We start from the raw sequence: 25,831 nt of genomic DNA on the forward strand, positions 1-25,831 counted from the left end.
GTGGAAGCACCTGATGCACCTAAGGAATTCACTCTCTGCTGGGCAGAACCAGGGAGCCCTAAGGGTGCCCAAACCAAGAACCATGTAGACTAGAGACATAGATTCACTGTATCTTCTATGACTTCTACCTTAAGTGAGATTGCAGGAACTTGGGTGACCAAGAGCAAAGGCTATCATCTTGTCTCCTGATGCCCCTATTTTCACATTATTCTCCAGGGAATAAATGCCCTATGCATTCTGCTTGCTGATATCTCATAGTGTAGTATGGTTGGCTGGGATCCAAAGAGCTGTTGCAATCTTCTAGTGGATCTTGGGGGCTCTTAATCCACTCATTTGTTGCTGCAGCACCCTGCATCTACCTTCCAAAACCCTCCACTGCAGATCAATCCATTCAGACCATGAGGCACAAGGAGCTTCTTCCAAAAAGGAACAACACCTCCTTGCATGCTTCAAAGTATTTGACCACATATGGCCTTGTTAGATCTTGGCCGTTAGGAACTAGTGTCAGAAGTTGCATAATTTAGATATACTTTTTCCTCGTCAAAACGATCTATTTCCTTATTGCATTGATTAAATATGGGTTGGAAGAGCTGTTGATCTCTCCAAAACCTATTATATTTCCCCTTTTCTGTAGGTACACTGAGATATGCCAAGGTTTTCCCCCCGGCAAAGGGTATCTTCAACATGTACTTTGACCACCTGGGAATATTAAATCATATTTCTCTGAATGATTCAGTTGCCACATTTGTAAAAGAGACAAGTGTGGATGTGGACACTTTCTTGAAGGTTAAGTATGCTTTTGATGCGTGAATGAAAAATGTCTATGAGATTGTAATAATTGTTGTTCTTGTTAAGGACAAACCTTCACTCTTCCAACATGTCAAAGTAGGAAGCTAGTGCTAGAATGGACACTGGAGTCATTAATCCAGCATTTTTTCACCACTTTCTAGATATCCTTAAAATAGATTTAATTCTTTTTTTAAAAAGAAAACATTAAAAGTTGATTTCAGAAATGCCACCATTATAATAGGTTAAAGCAAGAAAGATAATTCTTTTGTTCCTGAAAAAAAATAGCTGCTCACTGCTTTCTGGAGGGGAGTGGGGGCGACGTTTGCGGTCCCTCAAGCTCTGGCCTCACGTGCTCCAGTCATTGCAGGAAATCTCTCCACAGTCCCAGGAACCCTGGTCGATTCCCTGCCAAGAAGGACCATTAAAGCTGGCAGTCTGGGCATTGGCTGTTGCTCCTGCCTGGCCTGGCAGCAACACCTTGAAAGGCGGTGGGCCTCAGCAGCGCAGTCGGGTCCCAATAGCTCAATCCGAACCATATTTCCTGTATATGTGCCCTATATGCCGAGGGAGTGCATTAATGAAACTTTCAGAAAACCATTGAGTTTGCCCTACCCCCTTAGCACAGGCAAAGTCACATAATGCTTCAACTAAGTTGCCACCTTCAACTCCTTCACTTCTTTCAAGTGGGACTTGAAAGTGCTTAGCTTTAACTGACTCCTACCATTATCTTCAGGACCCTGAGCGAATACTGATTTTTAAAAACATAGTCTTGTACTCATTAGAAATTTAAGAGAAACTAGGGAGAAATTTAGTACTATCAGTATTATTTGTGATTACTGCAGCTATGTCTGTGCTGCTTAATTACCAGTTTCTAAGCAATTTATTTTCTGATTGCTATTATAAATTAATTTATCCCTTAGTGTGGTGTGGAGCCAGTGTGGTGTAGTGGTTAAGAGCGGTAGACTTGTAATCTGGTGAACCGGGTTCGTGTCTCTGCTCCTCCACATGCAGCTGCTGGGTAACCTTGGGCCAGTCACACTTCTCTGAAGTCTCTCAGCCCCACTCACCTCACAGAGTGTTTGTTGTGGGGGAGGAAGGGAAAGGAGAATGTTAGCCGCTTTGAGACTCCTTCGGGTAGTGATAAAGCGGGATATCAAATCCAAACTCTTCTTCTTATTTTTTTTTAAAATTCCCATTTATTCCTAAGCTAGTTTAGCAAGTTTTGTATCTATAAACGCATGAAAAAGTATATATAATTAATTTTCTCACTTTGTTTCAGGATACTGACTTAGGTTTTGAATTTCCTTTGGCTGTACAGTATATCACTGAAGAGCAAATGTTACTTTTAAACCACGAGCCACGGATGATAACAAAACATGAGAGATTCAGTAGTCTGCAAAGAGGCAAAAGATTAGATTATGGGTAAGTATCAATAACAGCATATGCTTTGTTAACAAGCAATGTCTTGTTCTGTTGGGTTTTTCTTTTTAATGTACCCTGCTATTTTACAGAATATAGCAAAATAGCATCTCTCTAATTTGGTTAAATTGTTCAGAGGGTTGCCACTTTCTTGTTCTGCCTGCTCTTAGAACCACTTTGTACTAACATTTGTGATGTATACCATGTAATACAAGTTTCAAACAAAACTTGTAGGCTTCAAAAATATATCAGTAGGAGATGTGTGTGTTGTCGGAAGTTGGAAACGGTTCCCGCAGTGTGTATGATGATGGCATGGTTTTCCCATGGCTTCCTCATCTGGGGGGGGGGGGACCCACCACCACATTTGGGAGCAAAGACTGCTGGAGTCTGCTGTCTTCCAGGGATGTGATATTGCTGGAGCCAGAAGGAACAGATTCAGATAATATGGCCCATGAAGTATTGCACCTACTAGGTGTACCAAACATGGAGATTAAGGGGTATTTTCATGTGATAAGAAATACATTTGATTTTGATTTGATTTAATATTTGTATTCTGCTTTCCCCACAACAAATGTTGAGTTCAAAGTGGCTCACAGTAACAATAATACCATTACAGTGGTGCCCCGCAAGACGAACGCCTCGCAAGACGGAAAACCCGCTAGACGAAAGGGTTTTCCGTTTTGGAGGCGCTTTGCAAAACGAATTTCCCTATGGGGTTGCTTCGCAAGATGAAAAAATCTTGCGAGTTCCCGCGGGTTTTTTTCACTTCCCCCCCTTTTCCTAAGCCGCTTAACAGCTGATCCGCTGATAAGCCGCTTAACAGCTGATCGCTAAAAGCTGCTAGACCGCTGTAGCGCTAATCCGCTAAGCTGTCAATGGGCTTGCTTCGCAAGACGAAAAAACCGCTAGACGAAGAGAATCGCATAACGGATTCTTTTCGTCTTGCGAGGCACCACTGTACAAGTTAACAGACATTGTGATCATGGTAGTAAATTCAAAGCACAGGAGAATATAAAGCTAAAGACAAATTCATCAAAAAATTACTACAATTCAATAGAAAATCATAATGATTCAAAAGATCAGAAATAGCTGCTGAACAGCAGCCCTGTGCCAGCTGACATGCTTGAAACCACAATTTTCTCTTAGCACTATTTTCCAGCAAGGGGATGTTAGGAACTAGTCAAAATTCGTTAAAATTCATTAGATGTGTGATCTGACATCATCAAGGTGGTATTAAATGTATGCTTCTTTTTAATTTAGGCCAGGAGGATCGTGTATAATCAAAGAGGTTTTTAGGACGAGAGCTCCTCCGGGCTTTATATCATCTGTACTGGTAGATGTTCTAGATCGGTTTCCTGTTGAATCTAAAACTGCTAGCCCTTGTACAGCAAATACTTTAAGAGTTTTGCCCCCTACAGGGACCAGTATATCATACAGGCTTCAGCTGACTTCTCCAGGTTTGTGCATCACCTGATAATGAAAAGTTTTTGGAAGGAGGGTCTTTGGCTTATGCTAATCACACTTAAGTGGAGAAATATATAGGAAAAGAATTGTAGGGAATACTATTCATCTAAGATTGGTTGCATGGGGGTGGCCCCTGCCCAGCATTTCCTAATTTCCTATGTAGCCTCTTTTATATGTTCCTCGCCATCCAGTCATTTTTATTTCTACTAGATCCCCTTCCTAAATCAACAGCCAGCCAATCAGTCTCCAACTATGTGTAAATGCATACTTTTCTTATGGAGACAAAGTGGCAAAATGAAGGGAAATGCAGCTTCTGCACATTGAATGATGTTTTCATTATTTTCTTGTTTTCCAGGTCTGAATATATTTAAACCAACCGATCTTGAGAAAACAGTGGTGATTCCAGGCAGTAGCAGTTTCTTCATTATTCAAGTTGTGAATGACCAAAATGCTTTAGGAGATGCTACTATGCCTAATAGGGTGCCTTTAAATACAGACATTCCACCTGGGAGGTGGTTCTTGTATGACTTTGGCACTGCAAATACCAGAAAATGGAAAATTGTTGTTGACATATGTAGATATGCAATACAACAATTTGATGACCTACCACGCCATGCCATTAAATACTTGGATATTGGGTCAAAGCTGGAATTTAAATTCAGAGTGACTCCAATTAATGTAGGTAAGACTGCATATATTTCTTGTCTCTCCGCTCTTCAGTATTCTCGATAAAATGTCTGAAAGTGTTTGAAATCATATGAAAGCAAACTCTTTATAAATTATAATCCTCTAATAATTTAGCTGACATTCAGCAAAATGTATTTTACATATATTTTTATATGCATGATTGCTTTTAAAAATGTAATAATAAAAATAATTATAACCAAGATTTATCAAATACACTATCAAAGCTTATCTGACTTCCATAATTTTTGCAGATGTTACATGCTGTGTGTGAGAGAGAGAGAAGGATTTGGTCATTTGTATCCAAAGCTATATTCCATTAAAAATCCTTCAAAAAATCAATTAAAAGGCAGATATATTCACAAATATCTTTAAAAAGCACCACACAGAATTCTGTGTGCAATAATAAATCTTAATATTTCCATCTTTCAAAACATAGCAAGTCCTAGATTTGCACTCAATAACATTTTATAATTCTTTGTATACCCAATTGTTGTTGTTGTTGTTTAGTCGTTTAGTCGTGTCCGACTCTTTGTGACCCCATGGACCAGAGCACGCCAGGCACTCCTGTCTTCTGTATACCCAAAGAGAAGTCCAATTTGTTATATGTATTAATTCAGCAATTGAAATAGCAAATGCCTTCAATTTGCTTATTCGATCCTTAATTGATGGTATATTGGAAAATATGTTATTTTTTGCAAGGAATTCATCTTGATTGCTAATAGTACTGTTGCTAGAACAAACAAAAATGACAACAGGATGAGCTCTGCCAAGCACCTTTAGTTAAATTAAATGCCGATGAAGTAATCCCATTTGTATAAACTCTTCAGAACAGATCTGTTTATTCATTATGTTTGTCAGGTGCTTTCTACAAAACCTCGGAACTCGAACGCAATCTGTTCCGGAATACCATTCAACTTCCGAAACGTTCAAATTCCAAAGTACAGCTTCAGATTGGTTGCAAGAGCTTCTTGCACTCAAGTGGAAGCCGGACAGATGTTCGAGTTCCGAGGAATATTCGAAAACCGGAACACTTCCTTCTGGGTTTTTGGCATTGAGGAACTGAAACGTTCGGCAACGTTCAAGTTCCAAGGTTTGACTGTACCATGATGAATGGTACTGAAAAGCCACTGAGAACTCCAAGAGAACCGAGAAGGTCACACCTCCCCTCCATATCTGTCTTGGTAAAGGTCACGCCACATGGCATCCAAGGCAGTTTCTGTGCCAGAACCAGGCATGAGACCCAACTGGAATGGGCCCAGAAAATCAGGGCTTGGAGGTAGCCATCTACCAACCACTTGAACACCTTCCCCTTCATTTTGAAGAAAGGTTTGTTTCAAAATGTATATGTCATATAGATTTTGAAACTAGTGGGATATCCTATTGACTCCCATCCTGCCTACAGATCTTTATACAACTCTTTATAAGTTATAATCCTCACTCTAATAATTTAACTGAAATTCAACAAAATGTATTTTACATATATTTTTATCCTATTGACTCCCATCCTGCCTGTAGATCTTTCATATGGATTTCTCATTTTGATGTGCATATGTACACAGATGTATATGAAGTAAGGGTACACTGGAATCAGCCAAAATCCTCAAGTATTTTTCAACCCAACTGCAGTCTCAGAGTGGAGCTAAGTTTTTCCTTTTGTGAGAGGTTGTTCTACAGGAAAGAAATATTGGAAATAAACATCATTCTCATTGTTTTTTCCTTCCACAGCGTATAATGTGTTTCATAATAGGCTAATGTACATTGCAATTGGAAGGCCTTCTCTACTGGATGTGAGCACAAAAATTTATTTTGACGACAACAATAGCAATTTAATCGATATCACTGTTCATAGTAAATTTTTTGAAAAGGTAACATGCTGCCAGCTCTTTTCAGAGTACCTTGATAAAGTACACACAGCTTTAATGTGCATTCAGACTCCAAAAATCTTCTCCCCGTGTTTTTGTACAAAACAAACTTATGTTGGTTTTAGACCAGTTTACGCTATGGCTTTCCTCACAGAACCCTAGAAATTGTAGAGTAATGAGACTTGGTTGTAGATGTGATGGGAATTGGTTGCAGATGTTAGTAGGTTTAGTGGTGAGCTGGCAGGGAGAGGCCAGCTTGTGTGCTGGGAAAAGGCATTGGGTTGGATACTTAGTGTAACCTGGGGGTGAGAGGGAGCCTCTCCTGTTGGACATGTAAAAATCTCAGGGTACCCTGGTAAAGGCGTCTGGGTTGAATTCTGAATGTCCAGATGACGTGAGGTGGGGGTGATGGACCAAGGACTTCCGTTCAGTGGCCAGGGGCTGTCAGCTTAGTTTACCAGCATCTTGAGGGGACCCTTAACCCAGGACTGACCCTTGTGAATAATCATCCAGCAATCAGGTAGGATGATTTGGGATACACACCCAATGCCTATGCCAAAACTTCATGGCCAATTTATTTCCAAGTTCTTCTCATGTCGTTTTTGCTGCTTACTTCCCAGTTCCCAAGGCACACTGTGCACAGGCCTGCAATCCCCCTCTCACAAGCACATTTTAAAAGATATAAAATGTTAATCAGCCGAACGCCTGAGAAACGTTTTCACCTGGCAACTAAAGATATGCAATGAAGGCGCCAGGGAAGCCTCCCTAGGGGGAGTGTTCCACAAATGGGGAGCTACCACAGAAAAGGCCCGCTTTTGTGATGGCACCCTCCAGACCTCTTGAACAGAAGGCACATGCGGAAGGGCCTAAGGTTAAAACTGCAGGGTCCTGGTTGGTTTATATAGGGCGAGGCGGTCTTTGAGGTATTATAGTCCTGAGCCGTTTAAGGCTTCATAGGTCAAAACAGCACTTGGAATTGGGCCCGGAAACTAATTGGCAACAGGCTGAATCCTGGACACAAAAACTAGCCACTCATTGTGTTACACTCCTTTTGTGATTCAGCTTCAGTTTATCTTCTCATCTTCAGGCACTAGTTTAGCACAGACACAGCTAGACTTACTGAAAGCAATGGGATGCAAGTTATTCATGACTACAGTGCAATTGTATCTTACACAGGCGTTCAGTTCAAAACATTCTACATATCTGCAAAAATGTGTATACTCAAATCATTGGAACTGGACCCCTTCATGAGCATCCTGGGCTCCAGAAGCCCTGAAGTGCTCTTGTGAGATCTCACAGGTCCATCCAAGTTCTCTCAAAATCACCCAGGAGCATCCAAGACCCGTCACACACAGAGGCAAAGGAAGGCAGAGAAAGCTTAAAAGCTACTGTAGTTCTGTTGTTATGAATGGGGCCCAGTCCCAGCTAACTTTACCTGATATGTGACCCTTGTCTTGGTATGGATATATTGTTTGTCATAGGCTTGTTTTGGAGTATTAGATTAATAATATTTAAAATGTTCCTGTGGGAGAGGCATTTGTCATATGAGAATACTTAAAACTATTCCAATGGAAGACAGAATTTGGAATTCTTCTAGTATGTGCAATGCACACATGCTGTGCTAGGTGTTATGTAGTGTAGTTTCACCCTGGGCCAACAGGGGATACTGTATATAGTTTTCACTCAGGTCTGTAGATAGTTTTCACTCAGGTCCGCGGCAGTTATTTTAGGCGGGAACTCTGGGCTGTTGTTGTTACAATGTTGACAGCCGGCTGCCTATAAAAGCAGGCCGGCTGAGCTGTTTGCAGTCAGTTCTATTCCAGATTACAAAATAAAGAGCTACTTGAAGAAATCGCTGTGCTGGCTGCTATGTTAACCCACTACTTAACACTGGCGACAAGGATGGGATGGATGGACATCGGAGCACAGCCAAATGCGGCCAGCCTCTGAACTGAGCTGAATCACTGAGCTGAATCACAGAGCGAAATCACTGAGCGAAATCACTGGGCAGAACCAATTCAGAGCTGACTGTTCTGGCTAGAGCACTGTGTTCCATCCATCGCCCTTCACGCCGGCATCGGAATCATGGCTTCACTTGTGCCTCTACTGCCGTTTGCGCCAGCCTCTGAATCATGGGACTCCTACCTCGCTCGGTTCGACTGCTACCTCCAAGCCAACGAGCTGACAGCAGTATCAGTGGATCGGAAGCGGGGCCTATTCCTCAGCCTCTGTGGGCCTGAGGTGTTTGAGACGGCTCGAGCATTGGTTGCGCCTGAAGCAGTCCAGGCAACACCATGGGACACGATCCAAGAGAAACTCCGCAACCACTACGCACCAAAGCCGTCCAAGATTGCTGCCCGCCATGCGTTCTACCACCAGGCAGAGGGGGAGTCAATCAACAACTACACCACCGCCCTGCGACAGGCTGCAATGCACTGTGAGTTCCGAGACTTAGACGATGCCCTGATGGATTGAATCGTCTGCGGGGTCCGGGACATCCATCTGCAACGGCGTCTCCTAGCCAAGCCAGACCTCACGCTACAGAAAGCCATTGAGGAGGCTGTGGCCTCAGAAGCTGCTGAACGCTCCGCCCAGGAGATCCGCAAGTCCAGCAGCCCGCGTCTTGCTAGGGAGCCAGTTCCGGTGCATCATGAAAAGGCCAGCAGTGATGAGGCATCCTCCAGTGAAGACGATGACGTGCACCAGACAAAGCGGGAGCGCAGGAAGTTCCAACAGAAGTCCAAGGGCCAACCGGAATGTGCCGGCTGCGGAGGCAACCATTCCCGTGCCAAGTGTCGATTCAGAGACGCCATCTGTAGGAAGTGTTCCAGAAGGGGCCACATCGCTAAGGTCTGCCGATCGGCTCCGTCTGACACCCCCGCTTCATCGACTCGCAAGTCCAAGTCTTCACTCCAGTCTGCCAAGGAAAGTTGTTTCGCTCTCACCAACTGCCGCTGCCCATCTGGAACCACGATTGGCCAAACCGACTCGCCTACGTGACGCAAGCTAAACGTCACGGTGCTCATTGAAGGAGCTCCATGTGACATGAAGATCGACACCGGGTCTGCCCTGTCCATCGTGTCATGGAGCACCATCAAAAGACTGGTACCCAGAGTGTCCAAAAGGCAACTCGACTCTCACCGCGTACACCTGAGAGACTACCAGGGAAACGACATTCCCGTGGTAGGCGTTGGCCGGTTCCGGATCGCCTTCAAGGATTTTTCGGGCCTGCTCCGGTTGGTGGTGGTCGAAGGTCAGCGGCCAAGCCTCCTAGGGCTAGACTGGTTTGATGCCCTCGGCCTGGAAGTCACCGGCATCAACTGCATCTCTAACGCAGAGACTGAGGGTCTGGTCAAAGACTTTGCCGAGGTTTTTGACGGCACCTTGGGGCAATATACAGGTACGCCCATCTCCTTTAGCCTTGATCCACAAGTCGCCCCCATCAAGCTAAAGCCACGCCGGGTTCCCTTTGCTCTCAAGGCTAAGGTGGACGAACAACTGGACAAACTGATTGCCCAAGGAGTTTTGGAGCCGGTTGACCACGCCAAGTGGGAAACCCCCATCATCACGCCTGTCAAGCCAGATGGGTCGGTGAGAATCTGCGCTGACTACAAGTGCACGATCAACAAGGCACTTCAGCAGCACGCTTATCCGGTTCCTGTTGTCCAACACCTGCTGCATTCCCTGGGTGAGGGTAAGGTCTTCGCTAAGCTGGACCTTGCCCAAGCCTATCAACAACTGCCAGTCGATGATGCCACTGCTGAAGCCCAGACGATTGTCACCCACCGGGGGGCATTCCGTTGCCGCCGGTTGCAGTTCGGGGTGAGTGTGGCTCCTGGCATCTTCCAAAGCCTTATGGAGCGTCTCCTGCAAGGGCTTCCGGGCATGGTACCATATTTTGATGACGTTTTGGTGTCTGCAGACTCACACCAGCAGCCGTTCGAGCGCCTCCGTGCCGTGCTGACCAGGTTCCAAGAGGCCGGGCTCAAGGTAAATAGGGAGAAGTGCCAGATCGCCGTTCCACAGGTAGAGTTCCTGGGCTATCTTATCGATGCCTCCGGCCTTCACCCAACCACATCCAAGATCCGCGCTATCCAGCAGGCCCCCACCCCAAAGAACAAAACGGAGTTGCAGGCATTCCTGGGGCTGCTGAACTTTTATAACATGTTCCTGCCCCACAAAGCCACAGTGGCTGAGCCTCTTCACCGACTCCTTAGCACTAAGACGCCTTGGGCCTGGGGTCATCGGGAGACGGCGGCCTTCAACGCGGTCAAGGCTCTCCTTTCTTCAGACAGTGTGCTGGTACAGTACAGTGAATCCAGGCCGCTGGTCCTTGCCTGCGACGCCTCACCTTTTGGCATCGGTGCTGTCCTTAGTCACCGTTTTCCAGATGGAAGAGAAGCACCGCTCGCCTACTTTTCCAGGACACTATCTCCGACAGAACAGAATTACAGCCAGCTCGACAAGGAGGCATTGGCACTTGTGGCTGGAGTGAAGAGGTTCCATGAATACCTCTATGGCAGGACTTTTGACCTCATCACTGACCACAAGCCACTCCTGGGCCTCCTCGCCGGTGATCGTCCAACTCCACCGGTCCTCTCGCCACGCATGCTGCGATGGACTGTTTTCCTGGCTGCCTACCACTACCGGCTCATCCATCGCCCGGGGAAATCGATGGGCCATGCCGACGCCCTCAGCCGTTGCCCTCTTCCAGCATTTGTGGAAGACCCGGCTCCAGCTTCATCGCTCCTTCTGATTGAGGATCTTCCGGCAGCGCCTGTATCGGCTGCCACTGTGGCCTCCGCGTCTGCCCAGGATCGCACCATCAGTCGGGTGCTCAACTGGGTGTGGAGGGGGTGGCCACAAGGGCCTTTTGCATCGGAGTTCCAGCCCTTCGCAACTAGACAACATGAACTCTCAGCTCATCGCGGCTGTCTGCTGTGGGGAGACCGCGTCGTGATTCCCCAGGGACTCCGTCAGCGCGTCCTGGGGGCTCTGCACGTTGGCCACCCGGGAATTGTCAAAATGAAGGCGTTGGCTCGGTGTTACGTCTGGTGGCCTAATATGGACGATGCCATCACTGCCTGGGTGTCCGCCTGTCAAGCGTGCCAAGAGTCGAGGCCTGCACCACCGGCAGCTAAGGGACACACCTGGGAGACGCCAAAGACACCCTGGTCGAGGGTGCACATCGATCTGGCTGGCCCCTTTCACGGCCGGACCTTTATGGTAGTGGTGGACGCCTATTCCAAATGGCTGGAGGTCGCCCTGATGCCCTCCACCACTACCGAAGCTGTCATCCGGGTGCTGCGAGGCCTGTTTGCAACGCATGGGTGTCCTGATGTCCTTGTCTCTGACAACGGACCGCAGTTCACGTCAGGCACGTTTGAGCGGTATCTTTTGGGACTGGGCATCCGCCATGCCCTAACGGCACCCTTTCATCCATCCAGCAACGGGCAAGCGGAAAGAATGGTGCGCTCGGCAAAAGAGGCACTGGCGCGCCTGGACCGGGGAGACTGGCATGAGCGGGTCGCCGAATACTTGTTCGTGCAACACATCACCCCTCATGCGGCCACAGGGAGGAGTCCTGCTGAACTGCTTTTGGGCTGCCGCCTCAGGTCACCGCTCGACCGGCTTCACCCAGACTTTGCCGTGGCTGAACCCCCAGGCTGTGCCAACGCGCCACGGTCATTTGTCCCAGGAAACCAGGTCTTTGCCCGGAACTATGTGGGGGGCATTCCTTGGGTGCCAGCCACAGTAGTGGGAGTCACTGGACCTCGCTCGTACCAGGTGGCACTCGAAGACGGACGCTTGTGGCGACGGCACATAGACCAGCTTAGGCACAGGGTTGGGGACTTGGACACTACCGAGGTGCCCCCAACTGCGCTTGCGGCTCCAGAAGAGACACGTACAGATGGCGAGGCCCCACCTACACCTCCCTCGCAAACTGCCAGCGTGGAGCCAAACCAAGCCGCTTCAGAACAGACTCAGACCACTCCACTTGCGGAGGCTCCACCCACAGCAGCGGATCCAGGGGAGTTGGTTCCAACGCCACCTAGGGTCGCACCACAGCCTCAGCGAGAACTGTGTGGCCCTCCGGACTTGGCTACCAGTCCCCGGCGGTCTGGCAGAGTTTCCAAGCGCCCAACTTATTTAAAGGACTATGTTGTTGGACATGTATCACTGTTGGTCTAAGTATGGGAAATGTAACCGATATGCTTTTGTGCCTAATTGAACCATTACGCGTGGTGCTGTATATAAGGAAACCATTACGATTGTAACTAACGCCTTATCTCGGTGGGGAGGGGTGTTATGTAGTGTAGTTTCACCCTGGGCCAACAGGGGGATACTGTACAGTGGTGCCTCGCAAGACGAAATTAATCCGTTCCGTGAGGCTCTTCGTATAGCGGTTTTTTCGTCTTGCGAAGCAAGCCCATTGACAGCTTAGCGGATTAGCGCTACAGCTGTCAAGCGGCTTCCAGCGATCAGCTGTTAAGCGGATTATCAGCGGAACAGCTGATAAGCGGCTTAGCGGCTTAAGAAAAGGAAGAAAAAAGCGGAAAAAAACCGCAGGGGGATGCAAGATTTTTTTCGTCTTGCGAAGCAACCCCATAGGGGAATTCGTTTTACGAAGCGCCTCCAAAACAGAAAACCCTTTCGTCTAGCGGGTTTTTCGTCTTGCGAGGCGTTCGTCTTGCGGGGCACCACTGTATATAGTTTTCACTCAGGTCTGTAGATAGTTTTCACTCAGGTCCGCGGCAGTTATTTTAGGCGGGAACTCTGGGCTGTTGTTGTTACAATGTTGACAGCCGGCTGCCTATAAAAGCAGGCCGGCTGAGCTGTTTGCAGTCAGTTCTATTCCAGCTTACAAAATAAAGAGCTACTTGAAGAAATCGCTGTGCCGGCTGCTATGTCAACCCACTACTTAACACTAGGGAAATGAATGCAAATGCCTTGCTTGCTTGCATGTCAACAGCCATGCTTCCATGGATAAGGCTCTATGGCAGGGGTCAGCAAACTTTTCTACCAGTGGGCCGGCTCACTGTCCCTTAAATCGACTGGTGGGCTGGACCACGCACACACACCCATGCATACATACACATACACACCAGCGGATGGGGGCTTCTCTCTCTCTCCCCCAGCCCCTCCCCTCCCCCTGCTTTCCTACCTCCTCTGGCAGCGGTTGGGAGCCAGTAACGGTGGTGGCACCTCTCGTTTCTGGAAGAGCTTTCCCAGGTCTGGACCAGCAGGCATGCCAAGCTCCGGCCAAAGCCCCACAACATGCCCACAGGCCTCTCTGTCCATGGCTGCATTGCTGGCCAATCTGAAGCCTCTCCGCCTGTGTGCTGAGGAAACCCAGCACGGCTCTGAATTGCCCAGTGTCGCTGCCCGCCCAGAGGCATCTGCAGCTTCGAATTGGCTGCGGGAGCTTCCTGAAGCCGATCCAAAGCCACCTGCGTGCCAATCACCGAAGTCAATCGCCGCGCTATGCCAGTTTAGCACGGGGACTGACCGGGCAGGGTCCTCAGGCTGGATTAAAGAGCCCCTCTGGCCTTATCTGGCCCACAGGCCTTAGTTTGCTGACCCCTGCTCTATGGAATCAGCTACATTAGTCAAAAAACAGCACTTCAAATGCATTATAAACATGCAACACCAGATGGTGCTGGAGAAAAAACAAACAAAATTCTTTGCGATTTTCCATATTGTTTGTTTTCTTTTGTTATAACGATTTAATTTCTGACTTATTTATAGTGGGTTTCCCCCCTGTGTGTAGATCCATCCTATGATGAGAAGCTAATTATATTCATCTATGTTGGAGACCAAGTAATGTTATGCTTTTTCATAAACATCCCTAGGGTAAAACCACCATAGCTGTGATTATCGCAGTGGGATCTCTCCGATGTGAAGTGATAACTCTTGTCTTAACGCTGAAGAATTCCTGCTCCTATCTTAAAGCAATGCACTATGTTCTATCTGCTAAAACCTCTCCTTCGGACTGGCTAGTTGAGGATGTCAGTGCTGAACCAAATGGCTCAGCGATTGCCAGACTTTTAAAGCAGCTACCGGTAAGGATCCTAAATCCTATATGTTAGTTTCTTAAATGTTCTGAACAGGGGAGAGACACAGATGTATTTATTGCTCTATGAAGCCCCAGGATGCATTTTTCCAAAGCCATACCCAGGCACAAGACTCCTGAGTTAGATGGATTTAAATGTGGCCCATGAAAAAGAGAGCAATGCTGAGGACATCACTACATTCTCTGGCATCTGTGTCAGTGAAGCAGACAGGTAAAAGCTAACTTTTCTTCTGATAGAAGGCAGGGTCAACATTTCCAACTGTCTTTTTTAAAAATCAATTTTTTAAATGTTTCATTAATAACAATCCTATGGAGGCCACATTAATTTGATGGCAAATTATGCCAAATCACAATACAATCAAAAGAGCCAACTAAACAGTTCCGAATTAAACATCCCGTGTTCTGGATATCAGTTGATGTTATTCCTTGATCCTGCGCCAATTCTCTTAATTAGTCCAAGTTCCACAATTCCGATCTTAATCCTTTGTTCTAGCAGCCACTGATGTGATGACTTTCAATCGTGTTTAATAAATCCAAATCCATTAACTTGCAGAGGGAATTTATATTTTGTAGCTGTGTGAAGTATCTGTTTACCACCTTCTTTTCCTTCATGTTATAATCAGTCAATTTTCTTCAACATTGCCCCTCCGCTCATGTGTAGGTAAGCTCCATTTTGCCTCTCTGAAACCGAAAGCAATCCAGGGTCCGGCCGCGACTTCTGATTAACTTCCAGTGTTTATCTCCTTGTTTTTTCTAACAAGTTAGTGTCTCACCAAAACCGTAATAAATCAGAACTAGAGCTCTCTTTAGTTGGCAATGTTACCAATCATCACAGTATTCCACACAGTCTATTCTTTCAAGCACTCCGTAAAGAAAATTATAAGTTCTTCTTGAATCCCTCTTGCATTCCCTATATAGTTATTAGTAATTTCATTCCATAAATAATTGATTCTTTTTCAGTGAAGGCTTGCTGATCCATAGCACAGCAAAAATAATGTAAAAAAAAAGAGCAAAGGCTCCCCTTCAATCACGTAGCATTCCAGTTACGATAATGAGAGTTCTCTTCATATCAAAACCTTGGCACTCAGTGCCTGATTCATTTCACAGGTTACCATTCTCTTTCTTCCAGAACACGTCTGTTTCTTAAGTCCAAAATTCAGATACATCTTAAAAGAAACAGAGATACCTCCACTCATGGCGAATGCATTGGGGAGTTTCCAATTTATGCAGTGCTATGCCCTCTGCATCCCTTCATTACATCTAGACTGCAGAGGTCTTCTCAGGATATTTGAATCAGAAGCCCTTTTATTTCCTTTCTCCCCTTTCTTTTCTTTCCCCACTCTTTTATTATTTTCATCTTCATGTTTTTTTCCTGCCTTCCTTTGGTCCTGCTTTTGGTGGTGTTGTTTTTATGTCCTCTGCTCTGGGTCAATGAGGGGGCGTATGCACATGAAGCTGAGGGCTGGCTGGTGAAGGACCCTGTGTGGGAGGCAGGGAAGGGAAGGTCTCCCACACTGAGAGCCAGTGTGGTGTAGTGGTTAGGAGCGGTAGTCACGTAATCTGGGAAACCGGGTTCGCGTCTCCGCTCCTCCACATGCAGCTGCTGGGTGACCTTGGGCCAGTCACACTTCTGTGAAGTCTCTCAGCCCCACTCACCTCACAGAGTGTTTGTTGTGGGGGAGGAAGGGAAAGGAGATTGTTAGCCGCTTTGAGACTCCTGAAGGGGAGTGAAAGGCGGGATATCAAATCCAAACTCTTCTTCAGGGTGGGAGGCTGGAAGAAGGGGAGCTCCCAGGTGAGATCTGGGAGGAGCCACCCCCTTATGTGTGAGACACGGCTTGAGATCTACCTTTGAGAGAGGGTTGCATTTCTCTCTCTTTCTCTTTTTGTTTTCATTTAGATTAGTTTGCTTTTTAAATTTGTTCTTTCATCTGTATTAATAAAGCCTTAATAAAATTTTATTTTTTTTAAAAAAGAAATCTGTGCTGCTGGTAATAAGTGTATGAATACAGGGTTGGGGAGATGATACTAACCGGTCTTATTTTTCATCATATAATTTCCCCCTTTTTCATTTACAAAGATTATCATACAAATAAATTTATATAACAATTAGAAAATATAAAATCATTGACCCCCCCTTTCTGTGCTTACTTATGTTTTATCTTTTATCACTGCATATCCAATTCATATCTATTTACTATTTATCCTTTGTATTTTATTTAAATTATTTTCACTGCACATTTTTATGTCAGTCCCACTAACGATTTAAGTTGTTTGCAAAAATTCTTCAAATAATAAATTTTCCCCATTAAAATGTGTTGTTTTTTGTACAGGTGAACTACAGGCCACCATCTGTTTTGGGAATTGCTGTTCCACTCACAGAAAATTTCTATAATGCTGACCCCAGCAAACCTAAACTGAGGGATTATTTTACAAATTCAAAAGTAAGTCTTCATAGCTACTCCTGTAAGAGCTTTGAGAATGCACATTTTAAAAAATTGCTATCCATTTTGCACTCCGTGCTGTTGCATGTTCTTTACATACATATACATGCATTAAGAAAAGAGATTTCTAATTAAGAGGAGAATATTGAAATTCAACTTCCAGATAAGCATTTCTATAGAGTTTCCCCCAAAACTTAGGCATCCTGCTTGCACATACTATAGACTCAACATCTGTCTTCTTCCCACTATAAATAGCTGGTTTTCACATACTATTCTGAGAAAAATAACCTGAAAACCTGGGCTCAAATCCTTATGTTTTAACTTTATGGCCACCTCATGGCCACCTCATATCACTTGCCAAACCTTTGCAGTAATAGGACAGATCAGGATCAGAACATATGTTGACACAATTGCCCAACTACTTTCCACACACTCAAGGTGAATATACTTTAGGAGCTATGGAAACAATTTGAAGCACCCAGAGCAGTCAATATGAGCATTTCCTGTTTTTGCCCTAGGTGAACTCTACTGCCTCACCCCATTTTACAATCCTCCATGTTTTCCTGTTCTATCAAGAAGAGGCAGTAGAGGATTGTATGCATAGCTCCTTTTGCACTATTCCATATATTCAAGATAATGATATTTTACATCTGATTAAAGACTCTGAAAGTCCACAGTATCAAAGCTGCTTAAGAATATGGAGAGTGTAGAGAAGAAAAAGGGAAGGGCTGAAAAGCAGGCAGAGGACTTCATCTGCAAAATTATTTGCTGTCATCCAAGAGCCCCAATGTCCATTCAGCTCATTTGTCTCTTGCTCAAGAGAATGCTTCTCTTCAACCCAACTGCATATCACGCTTCATGTTCACTAAGGAACAAGAGTTATTGCATAGTTCTCTTTGCCCTGACTCTCCCTTTCTTTCTGACAACCCTTTTCCACCAAATTTGAACATGCAGGGCTCTCCAGTCCACCGATAGTTGAAAAACTATAGACTGATTCAGAGGTCAAATGATTTCCATTGCATATGTTGGTCTACTTTGTAAGCACAGTCGAGAATTGCCTTGATTATACCTTCTTTGGGACACGGGTGGCACTGTGGTCTAAACCACAGAGCCTAGGGCTTGCCGGTCAGAAGGTTGGCGGTTCAAATCCCCACAACAGGGTGAGCTCCCATTGTTCGGTCCCAACTCCTGCCCACCTAGCAGTTCGAAAGCACATCAAGTGCAAGCAGCGGGAAGGTAAACAGCGTTTCTGTGTGCTGCTCTGGTTCGCCAGAAGTGGCTTTGTCATTCTGGCCTCATGACCTGGAAGCTGTCTGCAGACAAACCCTGGCTCACTCGGCCAGTAAAGCGAGATGAGCGCCACAACCCCAGAGTCATCCGCGACTGGACCTAACAGTCAGGGGTCCCTTTACTTTTTCCACAGAATTCTGGACGGTACAAGCAATGTGCTGGCAAGTCAAATCGCTCTGACTGTGGATGTACAGAAAATATGAAGCTGTCCTTTTCTGTTGCCTTTTCTGATTGCAAGGAGAAGGTAAGGTCTATGCCTACATGTGCAGCTTTTTGTTTGTTATTCTGAGGAGTTATATAGTATCCTGGAACCATTACATCCAGTATGTAAAGTATATAAAAATAACAGTACACTAAGAAACCTAAGAAGATAAAAATACCCTTAGCTAGTGCTGAGAAGATGACAATGTTGTGGCAGGCAAACATCTCTGGGGAGAAAATTCTGCAAATGGGGCGTCATAACCAATGAATCCTTTCTCTGGCCGCCTTCTGCCATGCCAAGGAGAATTTCTAAAGACTCCTATGGTACTGGGTACTGGGTTCCCAAGCCTTATAGAGCTTTAAAGGCAAACTTTGAATTCTGCTTAGAAATGAACTGGTAGCTAGTGAAGCCTTTTAAGCCACTCACAGTTACTAACTTAGCAGCTGTATTCTGCAGTAACTGCAATTTCTGAGCAGTTTCCAAAGGTATCCCCAGATGCAGCCCAATACAGTAGTCAATCCTTGTTTCCAGATAACTGTGACCAGGCTATCGCTTTCCAGAAGAAGCTGCAGCTGGCACACCAGCCTAAATTAATGTGAAAGACGTTCCTTCCCACAAAGGCTTATCTGGTTCTCCACTGACAAAGCTATATTTAAGAGTGTGCTCAGTCTAAGAATTTGATCCTTTAGAGCAGTGTTTCCCAACCTTTTCCCAACCGTGGCCCTCTTCTGACCTTGTGTTCTTCCTGTGGCCCACCCCACATGGACGTAGCCAGCCCTACCCATTGCCACCCCACCACTGCATTTAGTTGACCTGGGAGTTCTGGATTGTGGGCTCTACTGGTCAAAACGGGAGCCTCAGAGATTGCCCTCTCTTTCTGGAAACAAACCAGGACTGCTCCAAGAAAACACACGTGGCAAAAAGGAACATTACGCCCTGCTGGGCTGCCTCCTTACCAGCTTGTGAAACGCTACTTTAGAAGGAGTGCAACCTTATGCATAACAGATTTAACAGATGTGCCACCTACCCACAGAATCTCAGACCTTCTGGGACTGATTTTCAGTCCATTGGCTTTCATTCAGCTCATTACCAATTTGTAAGTCAGACTTCCTATTTAGCAGAACTAAACCAGCTTATGTAAATAAAGTGGTACCTCAGGTTACATACGCTTCAGGTTACAGACTCCGCTAACCCAGAAATATTACCTCGGGTTAAGAAATTTGCTTCAGGATGAGAACGGAAATTGTGCAGCGGCGGCACAGCGGCAGCAGGAGGCCCCATTAGCTAAGTGATACCTCAGGTTAAGAACAGTTTCAGGTTAAGAACAGACCTCCAAACGAATTAAGTTCTTAACCTGAGGTACCACTGTATTTACATTTGTGTCATTCCACATCGATCCATGCAGGCATTATTTTAATGTCAGTGATTTCTATATATCTTACATTACTAGGCCCTGCGAATGAAATTCCCAGTATCAAGGCTTCCTCTCTATTTCACCATTGAGGATGAGGGTCGCTCTGTAAATCTGACATCTCCTTATTTTATCACAATCATAGAAGTCAACAACAGAACCAACTGGAAAGTTTCAGGTAGGGAGCAGAAGAATCTTGGGATTCATCATTATCTTTCGTATCGGAGAGGTTCTGTTGGAAATACTTGTCGTCAATGTATTTTCAGGCTCTCTTTCTGGCCCTATAGTAGGTGTGATGAACCTTTGGTCCCCTGTATGTTGCTGAATTCCCATCATCCCTATCCATTGGCCATGCCTGCTGGGGCTGTTGCAAGTTCTAGTTCAGGGAAGACTTGATGTGGAAAGAATCTAGTCCAATTCTTTCTGCATGCAAAACCTATTACACCCACAGACCCTTAAGGCCGCAAACAAGCATAACACAACCCATTGGTTTACCATGGGTGCACCCCTCCCCCTAGCTGTTCTTCCTCCTCTAGTTCTCCTGCTAGCTTTTACCATGACTAATAGTTATGGTGGCACTTCGGCTATAACAAAGAGGAGTTCAGGTTAACCAACATTTCATATTAATGTTTACCCACACCCCTCCTTTTTCACCCACTCGTGTTAAATAATCACTGTTAGTGCTTTTTTCCTGGGGGGATGCAGGGGTACACATAACCCTAAACATTTTGTGAATCTAAGTTTGGCCTCATTGAGGGGCAGTATTTCAATATGAGTAGAAAAATGAGAGCACCCCTGAACTTTTTTTTAGAAAAAAAGCACTGCTGTTTGTTAACCTCTGGAAAGCCGCTGTAGAAGACCCTGTGCAGCTCTAATACATCATGCTGTGCCTCTGATACCTTTCATACTTTTACATTTCATGAGAAATAGATCTGGCTATTCATCTGTATTCAGGCCCTACTGAAATGTGAAAAAGAAGGAAGAAACTGAAACCTACCACTCTGCGACTGTTTTAACTGTTTTTTCAGGTACCAATCAAACATCAAGTATGTTAAAAATGAAAAAATATTTGGAGCACAGACTCAAAACTGAACTATATAACCCAGATGGCCTATCTATAACGATAACTGTAAGTGCCAGAGAAAATACATACAGTGCTACCTCGGGTTACAAACACTTCGGGTTACAAACACTTCAGGTTACAAACACTTTGGGTTATAGACTCCACTAACCTGGAAGTAGTACCTCGGGTTAAGAACTTTACCTCAGGATGAGAACAGAAATTGCACGCTGGCAGCACAGCGGCAGTGGGAGACCCCATTAGCTAAAGTGGTACCTCAGGTTGAGAATGGTTTCAGGTTAAGAGCAGACCTCTGGAATGAATTAAGTTCGTAACCAGAGGTACCACTGTACCTTAAACCCCAACTCTTCTTACCTTAAACTCTTTATACCTGGGTGGTCCAACTTTTCAAACAAAGTGGGTCACAAGAGTACTGAAACCCTTTCAAAGTGCCCCAATTTTCCTGCATCATCCCAGAATTTGAAGAAGCCATCCCAGCTTCTGATTTGATCCTTTTGTTGTTTAGTCGTTTAGTCATGTCCGACTCTTCGTGATCCCATGGACCAGAGCACGCCAGGCCCTCCTGTCTTCCACTGCCTCCCGCAGTTTGGTCAGACTCATGAGAACACTGTCCAACCATCTTGACCTCTGTCGTCCCCTTCTCCTTGTGCCCTCAATCTTTCCCAACATCAGGGTCTTTTCCAGGGAGTCTTCTCTTCTCATGAGGTGGCCAAAGTATTGGAGCCTCAGCTTCACGATCCGACCTTCCAGTGAGCACTCAGGGCTAATTTCCTTAAGAATGTATGCGTTTGATCTTCTTGGAGTCCATGGGACTCTCAAGAGTCTCCTCCAGCACCATAATTCAAAAGCATCAATTCTTGAATTCAGTGGCGTAGCGTGGGGGGTGCAGGGGGGGCCGGTCACACCGGGCGCAACATCTGGGGGTTAGGGGCCGCAAATCCACGGGTTAGGGGGCGCAAATTACTTGCCTTGCCCCGGGTGCTGACAACCCACGCTACGCCACTGCTTGAATTGATTTGTTCCTAATTCAAAAGCATCAATTCTTGAATTGATTTGATCCTAGAATGTCCCATTTACCCCCTCCAGCATCACTGCTGACCCTGGGGAGGAGGATGCTGCCCTTTCGCACAAGTTAGCACGGCACCAAAAGATATGTCCTGATTTTCATCAGAGGAATGTTGGTGCCGTGCTGACTTGTCGGTGTACCTCGACACCAAACCTGCGGGTCACACAAAGGCTAGTCATGTGGGCAGGTGGTGTGGTGGAACAAGGCCTAAAATTGAGGCATGACCCACCCCCACCCCTGTGCTGACTTCCCAAAGCTGGGTATTAAAGGCATCAGGCCTTGGGAAGGAGACAGGAGGGCTCTAGGATCCTGTCAGCCCTCACAGCTCCTTCCCAGCACTTACCCAACTTAAAGAAGGCAGCACGAGGTTTGGGGAGGGGGCATCAGATGTTGCTGAGGGGTGGGGGGAAAAGCCTTGAGGTCCACATGCAGCCCTTGGACCATATGTTGAGCCACCGTGCAATATACATTTGACATTGTGCTGCTGTGGTCTAAAGCACTGAGCTAGGGCTTGCGGATCAGAAGGTCAGCGGTTCGAATCCCCACAACGGGCTGAGCTCCCGTTGTTTGGTACCTGCTCCTGCCAACCTAGCAGTTCGAAAGCACATCACAGTAAACAGGTATCGCTCTGGTGGGAAGGTAAACGGCATTTCCGTGCACTGCTCTGGTTTGCCAGAAGTGGCTTAGTCATGCTGGCCACATGATCCGGAAGCTGTCTGTGGACAAATGCCGGCTCCCTCAGCCTATGGAGCGAGATGAGCGCTGCAACCCCAGAGTCATCCGCGACTGGACCTAACGGTCAGGGGTACCTTTACCTTTTTAATTTGCATATTAATTCAAAATATCAGAAATTTTCTGTTCCAAGGATATAACACAGTTGCTAGCAACACTGATTTTTAGGCTGTAGTTATACAAACAATTGTGTGCATGTAAGATGTTTTTCTCAACAAGCAGCTCCTGTCTGTTCTACGTGGTACTGCACATTATTTCTGTGAAACATTTCAAGTGAACATGAACACTTTATATTTCGGTTATAGTTTATGACAATTAAGAGAATCGTTTTTTAAAAAAATGGAGCAGCAATATTGAGGCACTATTGCACCATGTGCCACATTGCAGTTCAGCCAGCCATATATGTATTTCTGTTCAGGTCATACAAAACACTTATTTTCTTTCAGCAACCAGATCACATTAATAGCCAAGGATTACAGTTTTAATTTAAAAAATGAAAACAAATGTTACAGCATATTAGTAACAACTTCCCCCCCCCCCTTTCCAACAGGGATCTGAGCTTTTCCATTTCAGGGTATCAACTATTCCTGGAGTCTCCTTTTGTAACTTATTTGACGAATTTCAGGTATTGTCATTAGCTCTTTTAAAAAAACAACAACACACAAATTACACACAGAATGAATTAACAAACATAAAATAGGATACAAGATTGTACAAAATGTTCCCACATATTTAGCCCTTACTTCAGCACATTCCCAGAGAACAGCAGGAATTAGCGGGTCCAAGGGGGACTGGACTGGACTGGAGAAGGACACTTTAGGGAAACACACAGAAGTGGAAGCTAAAGCAGACTGGAGCTTTTACATATATATATATATATATATATATATATATATATATATATATATACATATATACATATATATATATATGTCTTTTACATATATATATGTGTCTTTTAAAAGAGGCCCCATGGAACATGTGTACTCTGTATCCACGGGGCCTCTTTTAAAGGACTCACCCTGTATATATGAATGATTTTCTGGATGCCAAGGCCCAGAACTGAGGCAAGTACTCTTTAGTGACAGAAGCCCAGCAGATATTTAAATAGCACAACTGTGACTTCAGTCATTAATTAAAAACACTGCAAGGCAGGAGTAGCCTCTTAGCTCACAAAGCAATGGCTTTGAATGGTGCCTGAAGATTTTGCTTTGTCACTTCTGTTGTACAAGCTCTAGAAACTTAATTGTTGGGGGGGGTTAATTAAAGTTCAGAGTTTGGGCCATGTGCTGGCTCTGGCACAGCAATATGCCCCCTGCCCTCTTGGCAGGCCTGCCAGTGCCAAATATATGACCATGGAAAGGCAGCCATCTCAAACAAGAGCTGATAGAGTCACTTGGATAATCTGGGCCAGGTTAACTTTCTGCTCCAGCCTTTCCAATTTAATGCCTTCCAGGTGATTTGGGACTGCAAAGGGCTAATAGGGATGGAAGTCCCAAATGTCTGGGAAGGCTAGTCTCCTCTGGCTGGCAGCACCTCTCCAATATTTCAGGGAGAGTTCCTTCCTAGCCATGCTACCCCAAATCTTTCTGAAGTAGAAATAGTAGTAGTAACTGAACCTTTGGCCTTTTGTAAGCAAAACGTGCTTTACCACTGAACTGTGAGCCTTCCCTCATAGAAATGATTGAGAATACAAGGAAAAACCTATGCTTAACAAAGAGAGCCATACTTTCCTAGCCCATACTTTTCTCTGTATTTTATTTTACGAGGTACAATAATAATGCAGTATCTTGCAACAAACCACATGTAATGCTTACCAAATTGGTTTCCCTATAAACTCAGATGACTGCTTCTGTTCCCCCACCACTTAGATTTGCATATGCCAGCTTTCGCTGTCACTTAGACCAGTTTCACTTTCTTGTTGTCAACAGGGTGAGCAATAGTCAATTTAAAGGGAAGTGACTGTTGGAATTACAATATTTTCTGTTGCAGATTTATATTGACGATTCTCCACTGGCATTCCCAGGAAACTCTCTTATCACTTCAATGACGACTATTTTAATGGGAGGCATCATTTTTGTGGCATTTATTCTGTATGTATTTGAAATTGAGATATGGAACTTCTTAAAAAGGAAACTAAGAAGAAATAAAGTGGCATCAAAACCCCCACCCAAGAGAGATTCAGTAAATTCTGGTGATTCTGCAGGAAGTTGACTGGCAATAGTAATAACGTTATAATAATGTGTTGCTTTTATCAGTAACTATGTACCACAAATGTTAATGGTATTTTTTTGTAACAAACATACGTACAACTATTTCATCTTTAGCTGTAGTCTTTCTGTTTAGGAAAAATATTTTTGAAAAGAGGTGATGAATTTTCAATTGTTGTTCCCTAGGATGAAACGCATTTAGTAGCTGCTTGTCAAGAATTTTACTGAAGTTTATTGGGCAAGATTCCCCCCCCCTCCGAAAATGTCACTGAAGCAGTACACAATAAAATAATTCATATATTTAAAATACACTGCATTGCTAAATGTGTCTACTTACGCCTCTGTTTATTTTAATGTACAGGTTATTTCTGGAACTCTCTAGCTTTCTCCATAATCCAGCGAATGTTTGCAATTTGGTCTCTGGTTCCTCTGCCCCTTTGAAATCCAGCTTGCACTTCTGGGAGTTCTCGGTCCTCATACTGCTTAAGCCTGTCTTGTAGAATTTTAAGCATAACCTTGCTAATGTGTGAAATGAGTGCAATTGTGCGGTAGTTGGAGCATTCTTTGGCACTGCCCTTCTTTGGGATTGGGATGTAGACTGATCTTCTCCATTCCTCTGGCCACTGCTGAGTTTTCCAGCATATTGAGTGTAGCACCTTAACAGCTTCATCTTTTAAATTTTTAAGTAGTTCAGCTGGAATATCATCAATTCCACTGGCCTTGTTATTAGCAGTCCTTTCTAAGGCTCATTTGACTTCACTCTCCATAATGTCTGGCTCAAGTTCAGCAACCAGACTGCCTGGGGTGTATGAGCCATCCATATCTTTCTGGTATAATTCTTCTGTGTATTCTTGCCACCTCTTCTTGATGTCTTGTGCTTCTGTTAGGTCCTTATCACTTTTGTCCTTTAATCTTTGAACAAAATGTTCCTTTCATTTCTCCAATTTTCTTGAACAGATCTCTGGTTTTTACCATTCTATTGTTTTCCTCTATTTCTTTGCATTGCTCGTTTAAGAAGGCCCTCTTGTCTCTCCTTGCTATTTTTCAGAAATCTGCATTCAATTTCCTGTATCCTTCACTATCTCCCTCGCATTTTGCTT

At 44.9% G+C, this 25,831-nt stretch overlaps 1 protein-coding gene across 10 annotated transcripts in view; it reads left to right on the forward strand.

Moving 5' to 3' along the window:
- Positions 1–25,042, forward strand: part of LOC309369039 (cation channel sperm-associated auxiliary subunit beta-like) — a 108,268-nt gene extending 83,226 nt beyond the window's left edge. For all 10 annotated transcript variants that reach the window (XM_081909573.1, XM_081909571.1, XM_081909569.1 and 7 more), the window contains 12 exons: positions 635–786; positions 2,069–2,211; positions 3,469–3,665; positions 4,028–4,354; positions 6,085–6,224; positions 14,075–14,284; positions 16,629–16,739; positions 18,163–18,273; positions 19,682–19,820; positions 20,671–20,771; positions 23,072–23,146; positions 24,514–25,042. In XM_081909573.1, coding sequence (XP_081765699.1) covers positions 635–786; positions 2,069–2,211; positions 3,469–3,665; positions 4,028–4,354; positions 6,085–6,224; positions 14,075–14,284; positions 16,629–16,739; positions 18,163–18,273; positions 19,682–19,820; positions 20,671–20,771; positions 23,072–23,146; positions 24,514–24,735 — 1,928 coding nt within the window. In that variant the 3' untranslated portion in view covers positions 24,736–25,042. The remainder of the gene's footprint in view (positions 1–634; positions 787–2,068; positions 2,212–3,468; positions 3,666–4,027; positions 4,355–6,084; positions 6,225–14,074; positions 14,285–16,628; positions 16,740–18,162; positions 18,274–19,681; positions 19,821–20,670; positions 20,772–23,071; positions 23,147–24,513) is intronic.
- Positions 25,043–25,831: the final 789 nt, after the last annotated feature.

Source organism: Podarcis melisellensis (genome assembly GCF_964234715.1).
Source record: "Podarcis melisellensis genome assembly, chromosome: 1".
Lineage (NCBI taxonomy): Eukaryota > Metazoa > Chordata > Lepidosauria > Squamata > Lacertidae > Podarcis > Podarcis melisellensis.